This window comes from Dermacentor albipictus, chromosome 2, assembly GCF_038994185.2.
Source record: "Dermacentor albipictus isolate Rhodes 1998 colony chromosome 2, USDA_Dalb.pri_finalv2, whole genome shotgun sequence".
Taxonomy (NCBI): Eukaryota; Metazoa; Arthropoda; class Arachnida; order Ixodida; family Ixodidae; genus Dermacentor; species Dermacentor albipictus.
The window spans coordinates 93,814,484-93,834,355 of NC_091822.1; the positions used below are offsets into that span (position 1 = coordinate 93,814,484).

Genomic DNA, 19,872 nt, shown 5'->3' on the forward strand with positions numbered 1-19,872 from the left:
CTATTCTTTTGCTCCGCGTTGAGTCATGCGCGAGCGAGAACTGAGCACTTCCATTGAAAGTGTATGCGTAGCTAGCCGGCTGTCCGCATCGACGATGTAAGACTTGTTGCTTTCGTGGCGATTGTTCAAGACTGCGTCATACCTGAAATGCGGATGTAAATACGTGTTAGCATTCACAGCATTCTGTTGCCTGAGTATAAGTTCTGCTAAATGGAGGACACGAGTAATCAAACGGCCGAGAAAACTACTGGACACGCATCTCGAGGTAGGCTTTCTATTTGGCTGTAACGAGGATGAACGGCGATACTTAGGCGCCTAACACCGGTGTCACACGTAGACTTCTGATCGCCATAGGGACCGATCCGGATCGAAATTCGCGACTGCGATTGGCTCTCTCGCGAATTTTATGCAAAGGAGCCAATCACGACCAAGAAATTCGATCGGTATCGGGCTTGATCGCGATCAAAAGTGCGCCCGTATTAGACAGCAGGTCTACCTGAGGCACTTTACGCCTGTTGATCCAACCTTTATTCTACAGTGCGTTTTCATGTATCGGCCTGAAAGTAGACTTTTTGTTCACTGAAAGGGCATTTTTGGCCTACGTCCCTTCATAGCAATCTAACGTAGTTAGTATGAACTTAAGACTTACTTGTGACTTATCAAATCTTGAAATCTCGTGCGATTATATTTAGAATATGGTGAATTGTGTAATCCTGTATTTTTATTTACTTAAGTATAAGCACATATTTTCGTGTTCCTATAAGCGTGTGAGAGAGCTTTCATTCGCTTTATCTAAACATTACCGCAACGTAAAAGTGCTGAAAATATTAAGTGAAAATAATAAAGAACTCTAATACATGCAAGGAACTATTCGCACAGTATTACCGGGATTAATTGCGGTTTATAATCAGTGCAACCTAATGTTAACCAAAACGATGTAGTTCGGTTGAGTGAATATTTGATGCCCATCGTCCCTAAGCTTTCTTATGCTCAGTGACGTTATCATTTGAGAAAGATAGCCTTCCTGCCGTTTACCTATTTGTTCCTGGTAATCTCTCCATCAAATACCATGCCTCTCTTCATTTTCCTAGGTACTTCAATAAATTATCGGACGAACTTCACCACCTCGGTTCAGCAGTTTGGCATGCAAAGTGTGAGAGAAATGCTAGTTGGGACATCAATTTATTCGCCGCTGGTATTGAGGTGGCGTTTCTCGATGTGGGTGCTAAGCAGAAATGTTGGAGTAATTGGATATTACGTTACAGCGTGTTTAGGCCCAAGAACGACTAAATCACTGTAATAGCAATTATTTGCAAATGGTGTCCGCCTCATCATGTTGTACAGAGACTGTCTCACAATTACGATCTTTAACGCAAGATATCTTTAATGCCTAAGACTTTCTCTATGAACAAAGCTAGATAGCCCTGTATATGTTATCCAGCCGCCAGTGCGCTTGCGCGGACTTCACTGATTAGCTGTTCTCAGTATAAGCAAACATTGGTAAATTGGTCGCTTGTGCTTTATGGCTCTCTTATGGTGTCATGTCCAATTTGTGTTGTTTAATTCTTTTCTCTATTTGTTAAGCATATGTCTAATTTCTAGAACATACAAGATGAAATGTTGCATTGCACTGTGTGTTGTCTTATTGTATTGCACTCTTCACCAATCCTGCATGTGCTGCTTATTGTTGCGGTGTCCAGGTTCCTCAAGATGTCCTAAACAAGTTTTTTCCTGGTCACCCATAACATTGCCTTTGTTGGTGTTTGCTGCAAATAAGTTCAAACTCAAATTGTGAAACGGCCTAGACAGAGAGCACCAAACGCACACAATAATTGCATGGGCCAGCATACTTGGAGTGTTGTGTCTGGGATTTTTTTAGCGTTGTTGACACGTGTGACGTTCCACAAAGGTGGTCTCAGTTTGCTGTCTTGGTGAGCCCCAGATAAAACGGCAGCTCGATTTGCTACCGTCGCATTTAACGAGAAATGTTTGAAAGGTACGGAGGCAATCTACAATAAATATAGATGAACATACTTAATGCAATCCGCCTCCCATGTACCCCTCCTTTTGCTAACAAGGCGACCGGCGTCGAAAGTACCACTAACGTCCTCTTGAGCTGGCAGCGTCCTGTTGTACGTCACTCGTCTTCTCATTGATTATCTTTCCCTACGATTCAAGTCTCTATAAAGAGGTCATAAACAAGCGTTGACCGCTGCGTGCTCTTCTGCCACTGCATGTTTCTGTAAGCGAAATGCACTGTGCATTTGTGTTGATCGCAGTTTGCACGTGGAGAAAAAGCACTGCTCCAGATAAGGCTATTACAGAACTAGATCAATTCTGTTCGCGTTTGATTGAGCAGCTGCGTTGAACAGATGGCAAACAATGGGCTCTCTCGTGCCGTTATTGCGTAGAAACAGCTTGAGATGACATAGGCGGTACTCACAATTGAGTAACTTTTTCGAATGACGGCTGCGCAGGATAACCTTTAGACGAACGGTGGCTGGCATTCACAAAGTCCAGCTATTCGTTTCACCTGGCAGATCTTGGACCACTCAAGAAGGAACGGCTTAATTGTCGAGGTGGAGGAGCTCACCAATACCGCGATTCTCAAGAGGCCGAAGCAACTTCTGGGCACGGATACCACGTGAACCACGTGCCGGACAGCAAAATGAGCCTGTCTACGGCGTGTCTACTTATTCTCATAGTTTGTTGGGCGCTGGCAGGTTTTTCCTCGGCCGGTCGCTACAGCCCCGACTGGCCGTCACTGGATACTCGGCCTTTGCCTTCGTGGTTCGACGAGGCCAAGATCGGCGTGTTTATCCACTGGGGCGTGTACTCGGTGCCGGGCTTCGGGAGCGAGTGGTTCTGGTGGAACTGGCGCGAAGGAGATCCCGCGCACGAGGAGTTCATGAGGCGCTACTACAGGCCGGACTTCAAGTACCAGGACTTCGCTCCGCAGTTTAGGGCCGAGTTCTTCGACCCCGACCGCTGGGCCGACATTTTCGCGAGGTGAGCGTGCTCTAACGCACATTTCCTTTTCCATGCTCAGCAGAAGATTGGCTCACACATCAGCAGTTGATGAGTTCCGATGGCCAAGGTCACTTAGGCATTTTGAGGCAGTCAGTATGTTTGAGTGATTCGCACAGTTCCATCTTGTCGCAGCACATGCTATTCCTGCCAGGGATGCTATCATTCTAAAATATTACTGTGCGGACGGCACACAAGTAAAAGAGGTCAACGTGTCTGGTGGTGCGAGTGCATCCTGCCGACCGTATCCTTTATGCATACGTGCACGCGACAGACCCCACACCTTCATTTCCTTTGTCTTCTAATGCCAGTGCACCTCTTCCAGTTAACGAGAGATGGCACTACAAAGTGACAGAAGCCGATTTCACCTCGGTAAAGATGTGAGACGGCAGGCACTCATGAATGTGTTGGATGTGTTGACTCGTGGTATAATTGGCAAGAAGCTCACGGCCGTAAACGCTGTCACGACTTTCAGCAGGATGAATTGAGAGAGAAGAGGCCCAATGGGTGCCACTCGGAGCCAACTCGTTGATGGAGCACAGCGCCGAGCCACACTTGAAGCTTTCGCCATGACATGGATAGGAGCATCACCTTGGGGGTATTTTAGCAGCAAGCATCCTCAATTGCTTGCTTTGCCGCTGTTTTGCTCCAGAATTCTACCCGCCATACCGTGCTCACCGTGATACCGCGATAAAGACGCGGACCATGCACCTTATTTTTCTTGTCTTCTAATGCTGGCGGACATGCGTGCCTTCTCAATTTCCCGACAGAGGGCGCTACATTGTTATAAAAAAATGCGCTCTCGATGCACTACTTCGCACTTAAATTCGATAAGCTCCATACACAGCACACTTGTACAGGTTGCAGAAAAAGGTAACCAATTACAAATAAGAATAATTGATTCCAAAATATAATTGATAACTGTTACTAATTACTGGCCCACGAACGTGATTGATTGTTTAGACGTTACTTTCCTCCCCACTTTTGTTAGCATTGCACAAATAGAGTAAATAGAACGAGCTGGTCTGTCTTTATCAATGTGTGCTCTGAACTCTGGCGGATTAGATTTCACGTGGAAATTGCCACAAGATAACTGAATTCAATTTCTCGACCTTAAACTTGGTTCACGAAGGCCCACATGCGCTGGATGTAAAACCCAAGGGCTAAGAAAAGCCCTTCTACAATTTGACAGCGCAAATTCGGAACTTATCAAGAGGGGAATAGCGAACGCGTGCCTCCATTCGGCATTAATGAAATCATGCGAGCACAATGTCGTCACAGGTTTTAGTAATCACATCATCCGATTGGAAGACGCTCGACTTCCTTCCTGCGTTATTACGGGTGTGTGCGAAAGGCTCTTGCAGGAGATAAAACGCGGGAAGAAAGTGCAGAAGTCAAAACAATGAACACGCACGTAACACCACACGCACATAAGCTGGGGAAAATAGGGGGAACGCGGGAGATGAAAATTGAAAACGAGTAAAACGAGAACAAGGTGAAAGCAGGAGCCAACGTTTCGAACTTGTCTTCTTCAAGGCGACATATGCTTTCTTCGCCACAGTATATATAGGTGGGGGTCTTCTAAAGGGGAGGGGGCGTAAGGGGGTGGGCGCGGCAACGTGCGAAGATGTATTAACGGCGAGAGTGTTGAGTTGAGAATAAAGGAGTGCTGTGCACAAGGCCAGGGACACGGCCGTCTGTGAATCAAGTGTCAACAGCCGTGTGTCAGCCGGCGTGTCTGGCGGTCGTGGCCTATCGTGTCTGTGAAAGAGATAGTAGGAGGAGCAGCAGAAACAGGTGCTCGCAAAAAAAAAATAATGAAAATATTGAAACGGACCAAATAAATAAAGAAAAGAAAAAGAAGAAAGAAAAACGGAAAGAAAAAAAGTAGAAAAGAACTACCAAGCAACCAAACTAAGTGTTGTTGCCTATAGGTTGAAGTTTAGCATAGCGAATAGATTCTAAAGCTGCCTTCAAACGTTTATGCCTATTGAAACATATGGGTAACAGCGCGAACATACGACCAAAAGAAGGGAAACACTTGCACGTATGTGCGTACGTGTCTCCCTCCTTGTGGTCGTCTGTTTGCGCTGTTACCCATAGGTTTCAAGATGAACCAACTGGCCTAAAAAGAAGTATTCATTTTGCCTATTGGTTGCAATGTCTTCAACGTACGGATAAGGTATGATTCTCTGTATTTTCTTTCTCGTTCTGAATAGAAATTTGACTGTGAGATGTAGGGTTTAAATTCATTAAAGTTATGAGCTGCTTGGTAGCAACGCTCGGCTACGGCATATACAAGTTTTTTAGCTGTGTCCGCGCGATGTCCGTTTAATATGACGTTCATTGAATGTCCCGTTTCATCGATAGATTGTTTCTTACAGAAGGAACATTCAAGCATGTAAATCACATCCGAACTTGTACAAGTAACAAGGCTGATTCTTGGGCTATAGTTGGTACGGTTTACTCACAATGGCAAAGCCTTTAGCGCAGTTCAAAAAGACAGTGACGTGACAGAGACACAGAACAGCGCTACAAGTAAAGCTAGATTTGACTTCGTGTTTATAACAATTTGCGGTGCTTTTAATTTTAATGTCGCTTTGAAGGTGCCTGAATGTTTTGCACCTGGGGTGACAACATGCTTTTATTGCGGGGGAATGCTGCTGGCTGACTTTTGCGTGCACTAACATGTCTTTAAAGTTCCTGCTGCGGCGATAGATAAACCTTGGTACATCCGGGAACGCTTTTCTCAGACGCTCGTTACTTGATAATATTGGGTGGCATTTGCGTAGGATGTTATTTATGTTTGGGAGTACATTAGAATATTTTGTTATAAAGGCTGGCGGTCTGTCAGATTCTGGTGTAGGCAGCTTCTTCGCTAATTCCGACGGTCTCTCCAATCTTGACACGACATCATAAGCTCTATCGAGAGCAACTTGTGGGTAGTTTCTTTCTGCTAGCGTTGTTTTAAGGTCATTTAGGTAGTGGATATAATCGTGGTCTTCGCTGCAGATTCTTCTTATTCGTTTCGCTTGTCCGACAAAAAGTCCTTGCTTGCAGTGTCGTGCGCGACGACTGTTGTAGTCTAAATACTGCTGGCTATCCGTAGGCTTCCGGTAAAGTGTTGTTTTCAGTTTTCCATTTTCTATGTAGACTATCGTGTCAAGGAAATTGATCTAACTAGTAGAGTCGGGTGAAAGCGATTCAAATGGCTAAGCCGGTTAACGTGTTGGTGACGTGTTCCCATATCATAAATATGCCGTCAATGTAACGCAGATAGGTGTGGGTTTCAAAGGGGAGGATTTCAGCAGGTCTGCTTCAAGCTGTCCTGTGAAAGTGTTCGCATACGAGGGAGCGAATGGTGTTCTCACACACATAAGGTGTCAGCCAATATAAAGAACGTCGCAGGCAGAAACAATGTTGGCATTGTGTTTTCCGTCCCATGTAAGCGAGCTAAGATTTGCTCTCTGGTGGCGAATAGGCTGCCGGCTACATGCTTCAAAGAAGCACGCCACACGTTACACCGATTGTGTTAGAGATGCAGTTTACGATATTCCCGTAAAGTGCGGAAAAAGTTTTATTGGACAAACGGTTACGACGCTTTAATGATCGAGCGAGAGACCACCGGTTGGCGGTCAGCAGCAACATGAGCGGGCACTTGGCAGACCACTGCAAGTGCTGTAGTTGTGTGCCACTCCTGGACAAAACTACCTTTCTAAGGAAGGTGATAAACGGCACTCAAAAGGAGATAATCGAGGCTTTCTTGATAAAAAGAGCAGGAAGTAAGTGTGTTAGCACGTCGTCACCAGGACTGAGTGGCAATGAAATGTCGTTCATAAATGATAGCCTGTAATTGCCGTCTCAGAACGTACAGCTGCCTCATTTGGTTGGATGTTCGGATTGCGCCTGTAATGCACGTGTGATTCTATGTACCGGCTATGATAATTCAGTTCAGATCGCTGGTTTGCGAGCAGTGTTAACTCCTATCCCATTTGATAGTTTATTTCTACTGTGATTACTTCGCACTTAGGTTTATTGTATAAAATTGCGTGTTTCGTGGCGAATAAACAGTTGCAGGTTGGCGCCCGTATATGTCGTTGGTGCCTCATTTCGTGGTCGTCAGCTTGGCACCGTAACTCCTGTATTTAAGTGATGAACCAACTATAGCTCAACAGGAAGTTTTCTTGAAAGATTCATTTCGTTGCGTGGATGTCTTATATAGGGCGTTTCAGCGAACCCTCTTGAAAATTTCTAAATATTGCCTGTGGGAAATAGCACAATTCTAGTCCATGACCTGGATCTTCTCGAAAAGGCGGACATGAAAAAAAATTAATTTGAAACCATAGCCAACTTATTAACAAAAAATGATCAATTAGGTGTGTACCTAACTATATTTTGGCACGTATTGGAATTTACAGATTCCTGCGGTTGAGACTGCGAGACATATCCGCTTGAAAAGAATTGTGCGGATGGCACCATTTAGGAGGATGCACCGTCAAACTTGCGGTAAGAATGCACTGTCGTTCCACTTTAACAATAAATTGTGCATGAACCTAAAACCGGAAGGCCAATGTATTTCTCCGCAACGTTCGGAGAAATACATTGGCCTTCCGGTTTTAGGTGCACGAACAATTTATTGTTAAAGTGGAACGACAGTGCATTCTTACCGCATGTATCTGTATCTTGTATCTTGTAAGAATCTTGTATCTTGAAACTGGTTTCTTGTCCTGAGAATTCGTTTGAAATGGATCCGCCTTGGGAACTCCGAGGCTAGAATTTGTGAATTGCAATAGATGCCATAAGGTAATTAGCTAATAAAGCTAATTAGTGAATTTCTTTAATTAGTCGATTATGCATTTCAATTTCTTGTGCAAATAATGTCAGCCTCTTCGAGTAGACAGGCTCACGGACTAGAGTGTTCCCGGGAACACCCGGTCACTCATAGCTAGAATTTCAGCATTCGTATTTCTACATATCATTACCACGTTCTCACAGTAAATTTCTGACACTAGTGAGCAGGAATATCAGTATCTTTTAGTGTAACCTTGACAAATGACATTACTGGGGAAGACAGATCTACTGGAAGGTTTGTATGAAATGCGTCTGTGCTTGGTTTTGGACTGCTTTTTTATTGAAGCATAAACGTTTGTTGCTTATGTCCTCCCTTCGAAAATAAAATGGATAGAACAGAAAATCGCAAGGGCTCTCTGAGGAATATCATAACACACCACAACTAGAAACTTTTTAGCTTCATTAAATATAGATAGATGGCGTCCGTATGTCCTTATATGGGCAAATGGAGACTGTCTCTACTTTTGTATCAATAAGTAGGGAGTTAAGCCCAGTGGATGTTCAACGTAGGCAACGTAGTTCGGATAGAAAGTCTTGTTTGTTCATGTAAGTTCTTGAGGAATACGCGTAGTGCAATGTAAGGAAATGCAAGGCAGTGAACACGAGGGCAGAGCCACTTAGCAGGCGAAAATAAAATTCAAAGAAAAAGTGCACTGAGAAAATAAAATTTTCTCAGCGCAAAATAAAATAAAATTAAACCAAGTTCCTCAGGACACTCTAATAAAGTTCTTGTCACTGTCACTGCGTTGTACTTTATTTTCCAGAACCTTTTCACCTACGTAGCAAAACTTTGCTGCATCCAGGTTGCCTTATAGTATTTGCCGAGGCTACCTTTATAGTTGCCCGAGAACATACCTAGTGGCTCAAGTTGGTAGACAACTTGGGTCACATGGTGTAATAGTTCAGACAGACAGACAGACAGACAGACAGACGGACGGACGGACGGACGGACGGACGGACGGACGGAGGGACAGACGGACAGACAGACAGACAGACAGACAGACAGACAGACAGACAGACAGACAGACAGACAGACAGACAGACAGACAGACAGACAGACAGACAGACAGACAGACAGATGGACAGACGGACAGACAGACAGACAGACAGACAGACAGACAGACAGACAGACAGACAGACAGACAGACAGACAGACGGACGGACGGACCGACGGACGGACGGACGGACGGACGGACGGACGGACGGACGGACGGACATCATAACATCATACCGATGTTGCCTACTCTAGGCAAACATCATACCGATGTTTGCCTAGAGTAGGCAAACAATCGCAATGAAATTAAAAAAGGCGGGCGTGTGCGTGGGCGATTACTGATCCCAATTTCCCTGTGACAGAAGAGAGCCGCTGATGTGCACTAACCTGTGCAAAGTACCGCGGCTGTGTCGTGGCATGCCTGCCCCGACTTTCCGAGAAACCGACAAACACCACTGGCCAAAACGTTTCATACGTGCTGCAGGTATTTTTTCAAAATTCTTAAACGGGCATTAAAGGCAAGCTAAAGTGATAGATTAGTGCCAGAGAATCTCTAAGGCGTCGGTATTATCGGGAACAGAGCCTTAATAACCGAGAAATTTAGGTGAATGCAGCAAATTATTAGAGGCTCTCCCGGGACATTCAAGCACTTGCCCGACGACGAAAGCAGTCCTCAGTTAAATTCCGTCCGAGTACTCAACTACTCGTTGCCAAATACATCCTTGTATTGTAAGATGAAATAAAATGCAATATACTTGTCAAGTTGTATTTCATTTTTAGAAAGAACTAATTGAAATTACCCTTGACAACGACGCGGGCGGCCGAAAGGTTCCGTTTTCGCTCGAATCTGCGCCGACCACGCTTTCGCGTTTCAGCAGTTTTGATATGGCGTAATGCTGCGCTGGTTTTGCTCGCTCACGAAACTCGCACAAACTGCACGGAACAGAGAATTCAACTTCCGTGTGAGGTCGCGGGATGCCCAAACAGTCTACGCTTGACCAAAAAGCAGCTACGGCGGCGAATCCACCGCTCTGTCTTGGCTTCGTACCGCCGTCTGTTGGGCGCCGTTACTCAACGATGGCAGCAAAGGGTGGTGATGGCGTATGCAACGTCACCACTCCCCCGGTTGGGCGGCGGGAGATCTGAATTTCGAAAAAGGTATTCGGACACTTCAGATGCAATTTTTTCGTAAACAGTCTTCTCTCGGCACGAAAAAATAATTGCGAGGTTTCTGGAATGATATTTAAACAGTCCACGCCGATTTAGTATTTGCCTTCAGCGTACCTTTAAGTCTTGTGTCTGTACGGCTGCAACTCGCGCGGCCGTGTCTTGAGAGTGATCTGCGTTCGGGGATGCCCAAACAGTCTACGCTTGACCAAAAAGCTGCTGCAGCGGCGAATCCACCGCTCTGTTTTGGCTTGGTACCGCCGTCTGTTGGGCGCCGTCTGAGTCTTAGTACGTAGCGCCGACTTACCAAGACCTTTCCACCGTTTGTGCGCGTTGTGTGTCCTCGGCGCTCGCTTTGCGTTGAAGCGATAGAAAGCACGAATGTCACTTCGCTCGCTGCTGCTGCCTCGTTTCCTCACGCCAGCGTTTACGCGGCTAGTTTCCGCAGTCATTGAGTGTGATGTGCTCATGTTTGCTGTGCACGCTGACACCACCCTTATTATTTAGTTAGCAAGTGAATGTTTACAAGCTGATACGGCCGATAAGAGTGCTATTCTTACTTGGTACGGCTGTCTGCTAATTTGCTGTCGCAATGGAATGATCACCTTTCAGGCGAAACGCAGCTTCGTCTTTCGGGCGAAACTGCGTTTTTTTTTTTCAAATGCCAGCGTTGAAATTACTCGCGCTAGCTATCATTGTCGCTATCTTGTTATGAAGCGCAGTGAGGCGGCGTTTTTTTTAAGTGATGGACTGGATGACTCGAGTACAGCGATTTCCGTATTTCTGGAGATGTACACGAAACTATTCCAACGGGCCGATGAAAAGAGGACATGTCAAGCACGGCATACATCACTTATAAAAACTGTTCACATTTTTCTTGAAGCAGTCCGCTATAACCATTGAGAAAGTCGCAAAGGCCAATTCATACCTCCAGCCGCCTCTCCAAGTGAGTGCAGAAAAGAAATTATTAGCTGTTACTGGTAAATGCGTGTTGCTGCCTCATGCTTTGTGGCGGAGTAATATTGCACATGCGACATTCAAAATGGCATTAACATTTGTTGTTGTTTTTTACCATTGAGAGGAGGGAGGAACTAGAGGCATTAATACCCTAGCTGATGTCCCTGCGTGCGAACAAAAACATGCATTTGTCAACCTACAAGGTGTGTGTTTGACGCAGGGCCACGTAGTCAACTAATAAGTGATCTTATTGTGAATTTGCTAATGTAATATTCACCTTACATAATCATAACTACTCATCAAGAAACGTGCGCACACTCTACACATATGCACAGATATACGCACACCTTTTTGTCTCGCGATACTGGTGAGCCTTGCTTACCCTGTAATCACTGCTGACTCATACGTGACGCATATGCCTTCTTCAGGTCGGGTGCGCGGTACGTGGTGCTGACAAGCAAGCACCACGATGGCTTCACCCTGTGGCCCTCGAACGTCTCGTGGAACTGGAACGCCCAAGATGTGGGGCCACATCGGGACCTGGTCGGGGACGTGGCCGATGCCGTCAGGCGCCGCGGAGGGATGCGGTTCGGCCTGTACCACTCTTTGATGGACTGGTTTCACCCGCTCTTTCAGGCCGACAACGCGACGGGGTTTTCGACTGCTTCGTTTCCGCCAGCCAAGACTCTTCCGGAACTCCTGGAGATCGTGAATAGGTTAGTCTTGTGTCGACTTTTACGGTGCTTAGTTGACGTGGCATTTCATCATCAGCATCATCATCATCATCATCATCAGCATCCTATTTTGTGTCCACTGTAGGACGAAGGCCTCTCCCTGCGATCTCCAACTAGCCCTGTCCCGCGCCAACTGATTCCAACTTGCGCCTGCCGAATTCCTAATTTCATCACCTCACCTAGTTTTCTGCCGTCTTCGACTGCGCTTCCCTTCTCTTGGCAGCTATTCTGTAACTCTAATGGTTAACCGGTTATCAATCCTACTCATTACATGACCTGCCCAGCTCCATGTTTTCTCTTAACGTGAATTAGCGTATTGGCTACCCCCGTTTACTGTCTGATCCACACCGCTCTTTTCCTGTCTCCTAACATTCTTAACATTCTTCGTTCCATCGCTTTTTGCGTGGTCCTTAACTTGTTCTCGCGCTTCCCTGTCAACCTCCAAGTTTCTGCCCCATTGGTAACGTTTCATCGGTCACGTAATGTTACGTCTACAGAATAAGCGGATACCACACTCATATTCATTCACCAATATTTTCGCACGCTATGTACTCACTGAACTCAGGTGTACTCACACTCGTCGGCACAGACGCGCGTTCCTACTCATGCCCATTTTATGCTCCCAACACTCATTCACGCTTACTGGAACCCACCCATGCTCATACGTCCATTCCCCCTTGCGCGCACTCACTCACGTGCACACTCATGTCTACAGCCAAAAACAGCCACTCACATTCACGTACGCTTAGAATCAGCGTCACTGACTTTAGTTCAGACTCACGTTGACCGGCAATCACTCCCGTTCATACTCATGTCCACTCATACCCTTCGCCACCCACAACGCTCTATCTCACACCTGTGAAATGCGCGTGAAGCAAGTATGAGTCAGTGTACTCGTGATGGATGGATGGATGGAAAACTTTATTAAGCAAGTGAGTTTGGACCGTACAAGGTCTCAGGGCCACCGCACAGCCCTCACATTACGCGCATGTGTCCAGGCCACGTAGGGCCATGGCACTGGCACCCCGGTTCACACAGCGAAGTTGCGCGTCCGGGTCCTGCGACGCAAGGAGGGCCTCCCATTCCTCCCATGTACCGATGGCGGGCTGTCCCTGCGGGGGAGGATCGGCAGGGCAGCCGAAGAGGATGTGGTCAAGGGTGGCGTGCGGTTCTCCGCAGAGAGTGCACTCTGGGGAAACATGGCGGAAGTGGGATAGAAGCTGAGGGGTAGGAAGAGTTCGCGTCTGGAGTCGCCTCCAGAGGATTTGTTGGGAGTGGGATAGGCGGGGGTGGGGAGGGGGATAGAGTCGACGGGCAAGGCGTGCTTGTTGAGTTAGTTCTGAGAACGTGTGTGCCCGCTCCCTCGCGAAATCCCGGCTGGGGTCGCCATTTGCCCGGCAAATAAGTCCTCGGGCTATGTTATCGGCGGCCTCATTTCCGGGATTGCCAGAGTGAGCCGGAACCCACACGAGCTCAATACACCTATCGGGATTTAGGGTGCACATTCTCAATATCTGCCACGCGGGGGGATGGACGCGTCCGCGGGCGAAGTTAAGAATGGCTGTTTTGGAATCGCTTAGTATATAAGCCGCATTGGTTTGGGCAATGGCTATTGCTATAGCTGCTTCCTCTGCTTCTTCCGGGGTACAAGGTGGGTCTATCAAATGGGTAAATGGGGGGGCTTCTGGATGATAAGCCACAGCTACTGAACGGTCTGTACCACACGCGGCGTCCACCCAGCGCACATCCTCTAAAGTGCCATATTCTTTATGGAGAGCTTTGGCCCGCGCGACTCGGCGGGATTGATGGTATTCAGGGTGGACATTCTTAGGAAGGGGTTTCAGGATAAGCGCGGAGTGTATGGCTCGAGGGAGAGAGATGAAGTCTGTCGTGTGTGCCGGTATGCGAATTCCCAGAGAATCCAGTATATATCGTCCAGTTTCCGTGCCAGCCAGACGAAGGTACTGTGTGTAGCGATGTGCATCTATAAGTTCTTGTATAGTGTTGTGCATTCCTAATTTTAAGAGTCTGTCCGTGCTAGTGCTCTTTGGTAAGTTTAGCGCTGCTTTGGTAGCCATGCGGATAAGAGCATTGATCTTGTCTTTATCCGAACAGGAGAGGTTCAGGTAAGGAGTGGCGTAAAGAATGCGGCTAAGCACAAAGGCATGCAGCACCTTCAGATTATCTGCTTCGTCTAGACCGGCTCGTGAATGTGAAACCCTTCTAAGAAGATGGATGACTGAGTAAGTGGACTGTTTTAGTGCTTTCAGGGTAAGGTTGTCTTTCCCCGTGTCCTGTAAATGCAGGCCAAGAATGCGGAGGGTAGGTGTTTGCGGTATGGGAGTGTCATGCAGGTAGATAGTGATGGGGGAGGTAGGGACGCGCCGCGGGCGGATTATGAGGAGTGCTGACTTTGTGGGGGAGCATTCAAGCCCAATGTTTGCCGCGTGAGTAGCGATAGTTGTAGCGGCTTCCTGAAGGGTCGATTCTATGTCGCCATCCGAGCCGTATGTGGTCCAAACCGTTATATCATCCGCGTAAAGTGTGTGTCCTAAGTGCGGGATGCGGCTGAGAGCCTTGGCCAGGGGGATGAGGGTGAGGTTGAAGAGGAAGGGAGATAACACCGCCCCTTGCGGGGTACCAATGTTACCAAGCGTGAAATGGGGGGTCTGTATATCATCTATATGCAGTGAGGCTGTGCGACCGTTTAAGAAGGCCCGGATATAGTTGTAGGTCTTAGGCCCCAACTGCAGCTCTTGGATGCCCTGCAGGATGGCGCTGTGTGTAACTTTGTCGAATGCTTTGGTGAGGTCGACTGCCAGGATTGCTCTGGTGTGATGTAACATGTCATTGAGGATAGCGTGTGAAATCTGCAGTAGGGCGTCCTGTGCCGAGAGGTGGGATCGAAATCCTACCATAGTATGGGGATATAGTCCATGGGATTCCATGTGTTGCGTGAGACGGGTGAGGATGACATGTTCAAACAGTTTGCCCAAGCACGAAGTCAGCGAAATGGGACGGAGGTTTTGGGCGTTAATGGGCTTGTTTGGTTTAGGAATGAATATTATTTTCCCGTGCTTCCATTCAGCAGGTAGCGCCCCCATTTCCCAGCACTCATTGAAGTAGTCGGTGAGAAGGGAAATTGAACGGTCATCTAAATTTCTGAGCATGACATTTGTGATTTGGTCCTCCCCAGGGGTTGAGTTTCGGAGCTTGATAAGGGCTGCTCTGACTTCAACCTCCATAATGGGGGCGTCGAGGGAGGGTTGATCGGGGCCTACATAGTCGGGATATGGTACAGCTTGGCCCACAGTGGTATAAGTTGATTGGAGTTGGTGTAACAGTGCTTGATGATTTTGGCGATGTTTATGGGTAAGTCTTTTTAGTGTGAGCCGAGTTTGCTTTTTAGTTTGAGTGGGGTCTATCATATGTCGCAAAAGATGCCAGGCCCTGGTGGAGGAGAGATTACCTCGTAATCCGTCACATAATTGGTGCCAGTTAGATTTACTGAGTGCGGCACTGTGTTCTTCTATTTGTTTCTGTAGTTGCGCTAATTTTAGCTTAAGTTTCCGATTTTGCTTCTGGGTTTTCCAGCGTGTGAGGATACTGCTTTGAGCTTGTAGTAGGTGCGCTAAGCGACTGTCTGCAACGGGAGTCTCGGGGGTGGCATCTAATGTTTGCGTGAATGCCTGGACATCCTGTTTCAGCTCTGTCATCCATGTGTGGAGGTTAAAGGGGGATTCTAATGTTTTGGCCTCTCTGTGCTTCCGAAGATTATCCCAGCTGGTAATCCTGACACGGTAGGCTTTAGCTTTTATGGCGAAATCAAGCTGTATAGTTATGATATAATGATCACTGCCCAGGGCCTCATTTGAGTTTGTCCACACTGGTGTGGGAAGGTTGCGACCAAAAGTAAGATCTGGGCTTGTGTCGGCAGTGACACTATTGCCGATTCTTGTAGGTGTGCTCAGATCATTATATATGGACAGGCCGTGCATCTGAAGGGTGTTGTGCAATTCCGCTCCTCTCTTGTTAGTGCGTGTGTACCCCCAGTCTACATGTGCGCAGTTGAAATCCCCTAATATAATGAGGGGGTCCTTTTTTGCAGCGTTGGAGGCGGCTTTAATTAGAGAGATTAAATCTGAGACCGGTTGCCTCGGGAGGAGGTAACAGTTGAGGATGAAGAGGGGTTGAGATCTGTGAGTGGAGGGGATTAATTCTATGAATGTGTGAGCTACCGGCGAGGTTAGTACATGACAAGTGTATGGTACGAAATGTTGGAGATACGTCGTAACCCTGGGGTTTGGAGTGGTGTCGGAGGGTACCAGAGCGTATCCTGGCAGCGATAAATTTGTGCCAGCATCCTGAAGTGCTACTATATCAGGGGGTGTGGAGGAAGCAGAGAGGAGCTGCTGCAGGGGGTCTCGTTTGCGACGAAACCCCCTGCGGTTCCATTGTAGGATGCTTAATTGGAGATTATTGCCCGTCAACTGGGCCATGCTGAAGGGTGGGGGGGCGGAGGATGGGAGCAGCTGTGGGGTTGCTAGCTGGGATATGTGAAGGCATTCCAGCAATTATTTGTGGAATTTGTTGTAGAATAGTAGAGGTTACCTGACTGATAATAGTTTCTGTAAGCTTAGTGATGGCGGCTTCAATGTAATTTTGAGTCTGAGCCAGAATACCGGCTTCGAGCTGTTGGGCAAAATTTTGTAATTTAGAATCCATGTCTGGAATGTCTTCTGATCTGCGTTTCTTTTGTGGAGGGGGTGTGGAGGGTTGGGGTGTAGGTGAAGAGGTTTGGGGTGTTGGTGAAGGAGTGGGTGGAGAAACGGTAGGAGGGATGGAATTAATGGCTGCCCTAAGATGCCTTACCTCTTCCCGCAGGAGAGCTATCTCTTCCTCCCGCTGTGAGGTTTGGGGTGTACTGGTGGGCTTGGTCCAGGCTCGCTGGCGATCTTGATGAGACACTAGCGGTGGAAAGTCCTTTGGCGTGGGCACTGGTTGCTTGGGTTTCGACGCGGTCTGTCTACGAGGTGGAGGGGTCCTGGCTTTGCACGAGCCGGTACCGGTAAGGTGGGAACCACCACAAAGAATGCAGCTTGGCGTGCATGGGGTCTCTTGAGGGGTGTGCTTCCCGCCACACCGCGGGCACAGTCCAGCCTTCGGGAGAGGGCACACGTCGTACCTGTGTCCAGGCTTCCTGCAGTTTGTGCAGGCATCGGGGCTTCCCTGGTATTTGGTGCAGCGGTGTACCACACACATATATTTAATTGTGTGAGGCACGGGACCTGAGGCAAAAGTTATTAAGATGGACGTTGTTTTACCCATGCGTCGGGCCGCTATAATGTTAGCGTCCGGGTTTCTGTATTGTAAGTCAGTTAGGATTTGTTCTGGTGTCTCGTTCCAGTAGGCCCGGGAAATGACGCCCTTGACTGCCGCTGGAGGGGCCGCGATGTACGCGGCTACCGGGTATTGTAGTCCATCTAAGGTAATTTGCTGGATTTTGACCAAAGCGAGAGCTGTTGCCTCCGCCACCGTCGCCACTGTAAAGGTGTTGTTAGTTGGATGGATCCTTATGTGCAACTCGCCTATCACTGAGCAGCTGAGGGTCGAGTGAAGTGCCTGCAGGATACTGGGAGCCGGGATCTTCTCCAGGGAGAGGCCGCCTCGCGGGCGAAAGACTACTCTGATGGTACCCGCCGGCAGTGCGGCGAGTTGCTTGCTTCTATGGACGACGACGCGCGTCATGCGTAGGAGCTGTGGCGTCTCCTTGAACGCGCTTCGTTTGTTCCCAGATGCAGCGTCCGGTGGCGCGCCGGCGTTGCTGGCGCTTGGTTTAGGTTGAACGGTGGCCGATACCGGGTGTTTTGGGGGCGAATTCGAATCCGTGGTCCGATTACGGTATGCATGGAGCACAGTTTTCCACTCACCAGGGTGGCAGTCCGACGGGTTCGAGGTCTCTCCATCCACGGGCTCCTCCATGGCTGTTGGGGAGTGAGGAACGCGGCGCGCCGGCGAGGCTCGCCTCGACGAGGCGAGGCTTAGCGCAGCGGCGTGGCTGCCAGAGACATTTTCATCAGGTAGCTCACCGAGGTCATTGGACACATCCAAAAGATGGTAGCGTTTGGGGTCCGTGAACCTTCCAGGATCCGTTGAGGGCCTTGGTGGGTCCTAGAAAGGACTTAGCTGGGCACAGGAACCAGAAATTGGCGGAGCCGATAATAAACGCGTCCGCTCACTCGGGCCCCCTAGCGGCCGATCAACGTACTCGTGAGTCAGTATACCTAAAACCGTTTTACCTTGGTAAAGTAGCGACAGACTTTGAAGAATCAATGCCGCTTCCTCCTCGCGCGCCTTCACCGAGGCCAACGCCGCGTCGCTGTTGGCCTACTGGCGTCACGCTGGGCTTCGCGCCGGCTTAGTTTGTTCAAAGTCATTTACACCACCACTACCACCACCTATTTACAGCCACCACCATTTACGCTTAATATGCATTGACAGACTAGCGAGGAACGCATGTTTGCGCCGTTGCCCTTGCGTATACGTTGTGTTTGTTGTTTGCGAACGCCCTGAAATAAGGTTTATACCAAGTGCGACAGGGCGTCGCACGTTTTTCCATGACAATGAGCTGCTGCGCCTTGCGACGTCGAAATGGATTCAGCGAAAGCAAAGCATTCATTGCCCCTTCACCGTGTGAACACCCGCCGCGGTTGCTTAGTGGATATATGGTGTTGGGCTGTGAAGAATGAGGTCGCGGGATCGAATCCCGGCCACGGCGGCCGCATTTCGATAGGGGTGAAATGCGAAAACACCCGTATACTTAGATTTAGGTGCACGTCAAAGAACCTCAGGTGGTCTAAATTTCCGGAGTCCCCCACAATGGCGTGCCTCATAATCAGATCGTGGTTTTGGCACGTAAAACCCCATAATTTAATATCTTTTTCCACTTTGTCAAGAAGGATGACCAGTGAAGCTGTGTATGTGGGTCCCTTTAATGGCGAACTGCACCTTCGCCGCGGGTCGGCCCGGTATTGCACTGGTTTTGGGATCGGCTCACGTATGGGAAGTGTCTAACGCCTGCGTCACCTCCACCGCGGGTCGGCCCGGCATTGCAATATTTACGGGATTCTTTTTCTACGCGCGGATAAGATAGTGGGGAAAGTGGCCCTTAGCAGCGTCACTGTAAAGTAGGTTGCAGTTTCGCCCGAAAGGCGAAACATCGATTGCGATAGCAAGTTTGTAAATCGCTATGCGAAGTAAGGATAGTAGTTTTATGGGCCGTACGAACTTGTAAACATTCGCTTACTCACTAAATTAACAAGCACGGTGTCACGCGCGCACAGGTAAACATGAACACATCTCCCTCGATGGTCTCGAAATCCTGGGGTGAGGAACCGTGGCAGCAGCAGCGAGCAAATCAACCTTCGTGCATATCTCGCTTCAACGCAAACGAAATGTCGAAAGCACAGCGCATATGAAGTTACCGGCACTACGCGCACTCTGCGAACATCGGAGCTGGATTTGAAGGTGCGGTCCGCGCGGGCGCGCATTCTGGCCACGTCGCAGATCGCTTTCAAGATACGGCGCCCGCGCGGCCGCGCCGTAAGCAGCAGCCGCTGGAGAAGATTGAGCCGCGTTCGCTGGACCACGCTCGCACGCTTTCACTCGCACGTGCAGCATACGGCGCGGGGTGACGATTTTATCGCTTTTCGACTTCACACCGAACCTCACGGCTACGACAGAAATGCGCCTGGAGTGTCCGTATAACTGTTATCGCAACAAAAAGCTCTTCGCGATACCGTCTGGCAAGCGCGATGGGTTAAGAAAACGAGGGTTCAACGAATTATTAATTGGGAGGGAGAACTGCGAAATGAGCGTGAAGCAAGTATGAGCAAGTGAGTTGCAAGTCTCTGATTGTATAGCACGTGTCGAGGCTTGCGTAATTTGCGGCGGGCCATAACGTAATAGATTACTTAAAGCCTTGTTTAGAGCGAATAGATCTGTTTGCCCATTTCGTTCGTGTTCTTCGTTCGCGGTCGGCGGTGAACTTGCGGTAAAAGGCAACGATGAAAAGTGTGCGGGCTCTCCCGAATCGAAGTTACGGGATGCCTTCTTAGCCGAACGACATAATCATAGGCCTTT

The 19,872-nt window shown here is 48.4% G+C and overlaps 2 protein-coding genes across 2 annotated transcripts in view; one reads left to right on the forward strand and one right to left on the reverse strand.

Moving 5' to 3' along the window:
• Window positions 1-26: 26 nt before the first annotated feature.
• Window positions 27-19,872, forward strand: part of LOC135902700 (tissue alpha-L-fucosidase-like) — a 28,679-nt gene continuing 8,833 nt past the window's right edge. The window contains exons 1-3 of the mRNA XM_065432925.2: window positions 27-265; window positions 2,478-3,009; window positions 11,425-11,712. Of these exons, the coding sequence (XP_065288997.1) occupies window positions 2,669-3,009; window positions 11,425-11,712 (629 nt within the window). The 5' untranslated portion in view covers window positions 27-265; window positions 2,478-2,668. The remainder of the gene's footprint in view (window positions 266-2,477; window positions 3,010-11,424; window positions 11,713-19,872) is intronic.
• Window positions 12,641-17,979, reverse strand: LOC139055473 (uncharacterized). The gene is made up of 2 exons (XM_070532985.1): window positions 16,603-17,979; window positions 12,641-12,842 (listed from the first exon to the last, which is right to left on the reverse strand). The coding sequence occupies exons 1-2, from the start codon at window positions 17,710-17,712 to the stop codon at window positions 12,711-12,713; spliced, it is 1,242 nt and encodes a 413-aa protein (XP_070389086.1). The 5' UTR covers window positions 17,713-17,979; the 3' UTR covers window positions 12,641-12,710.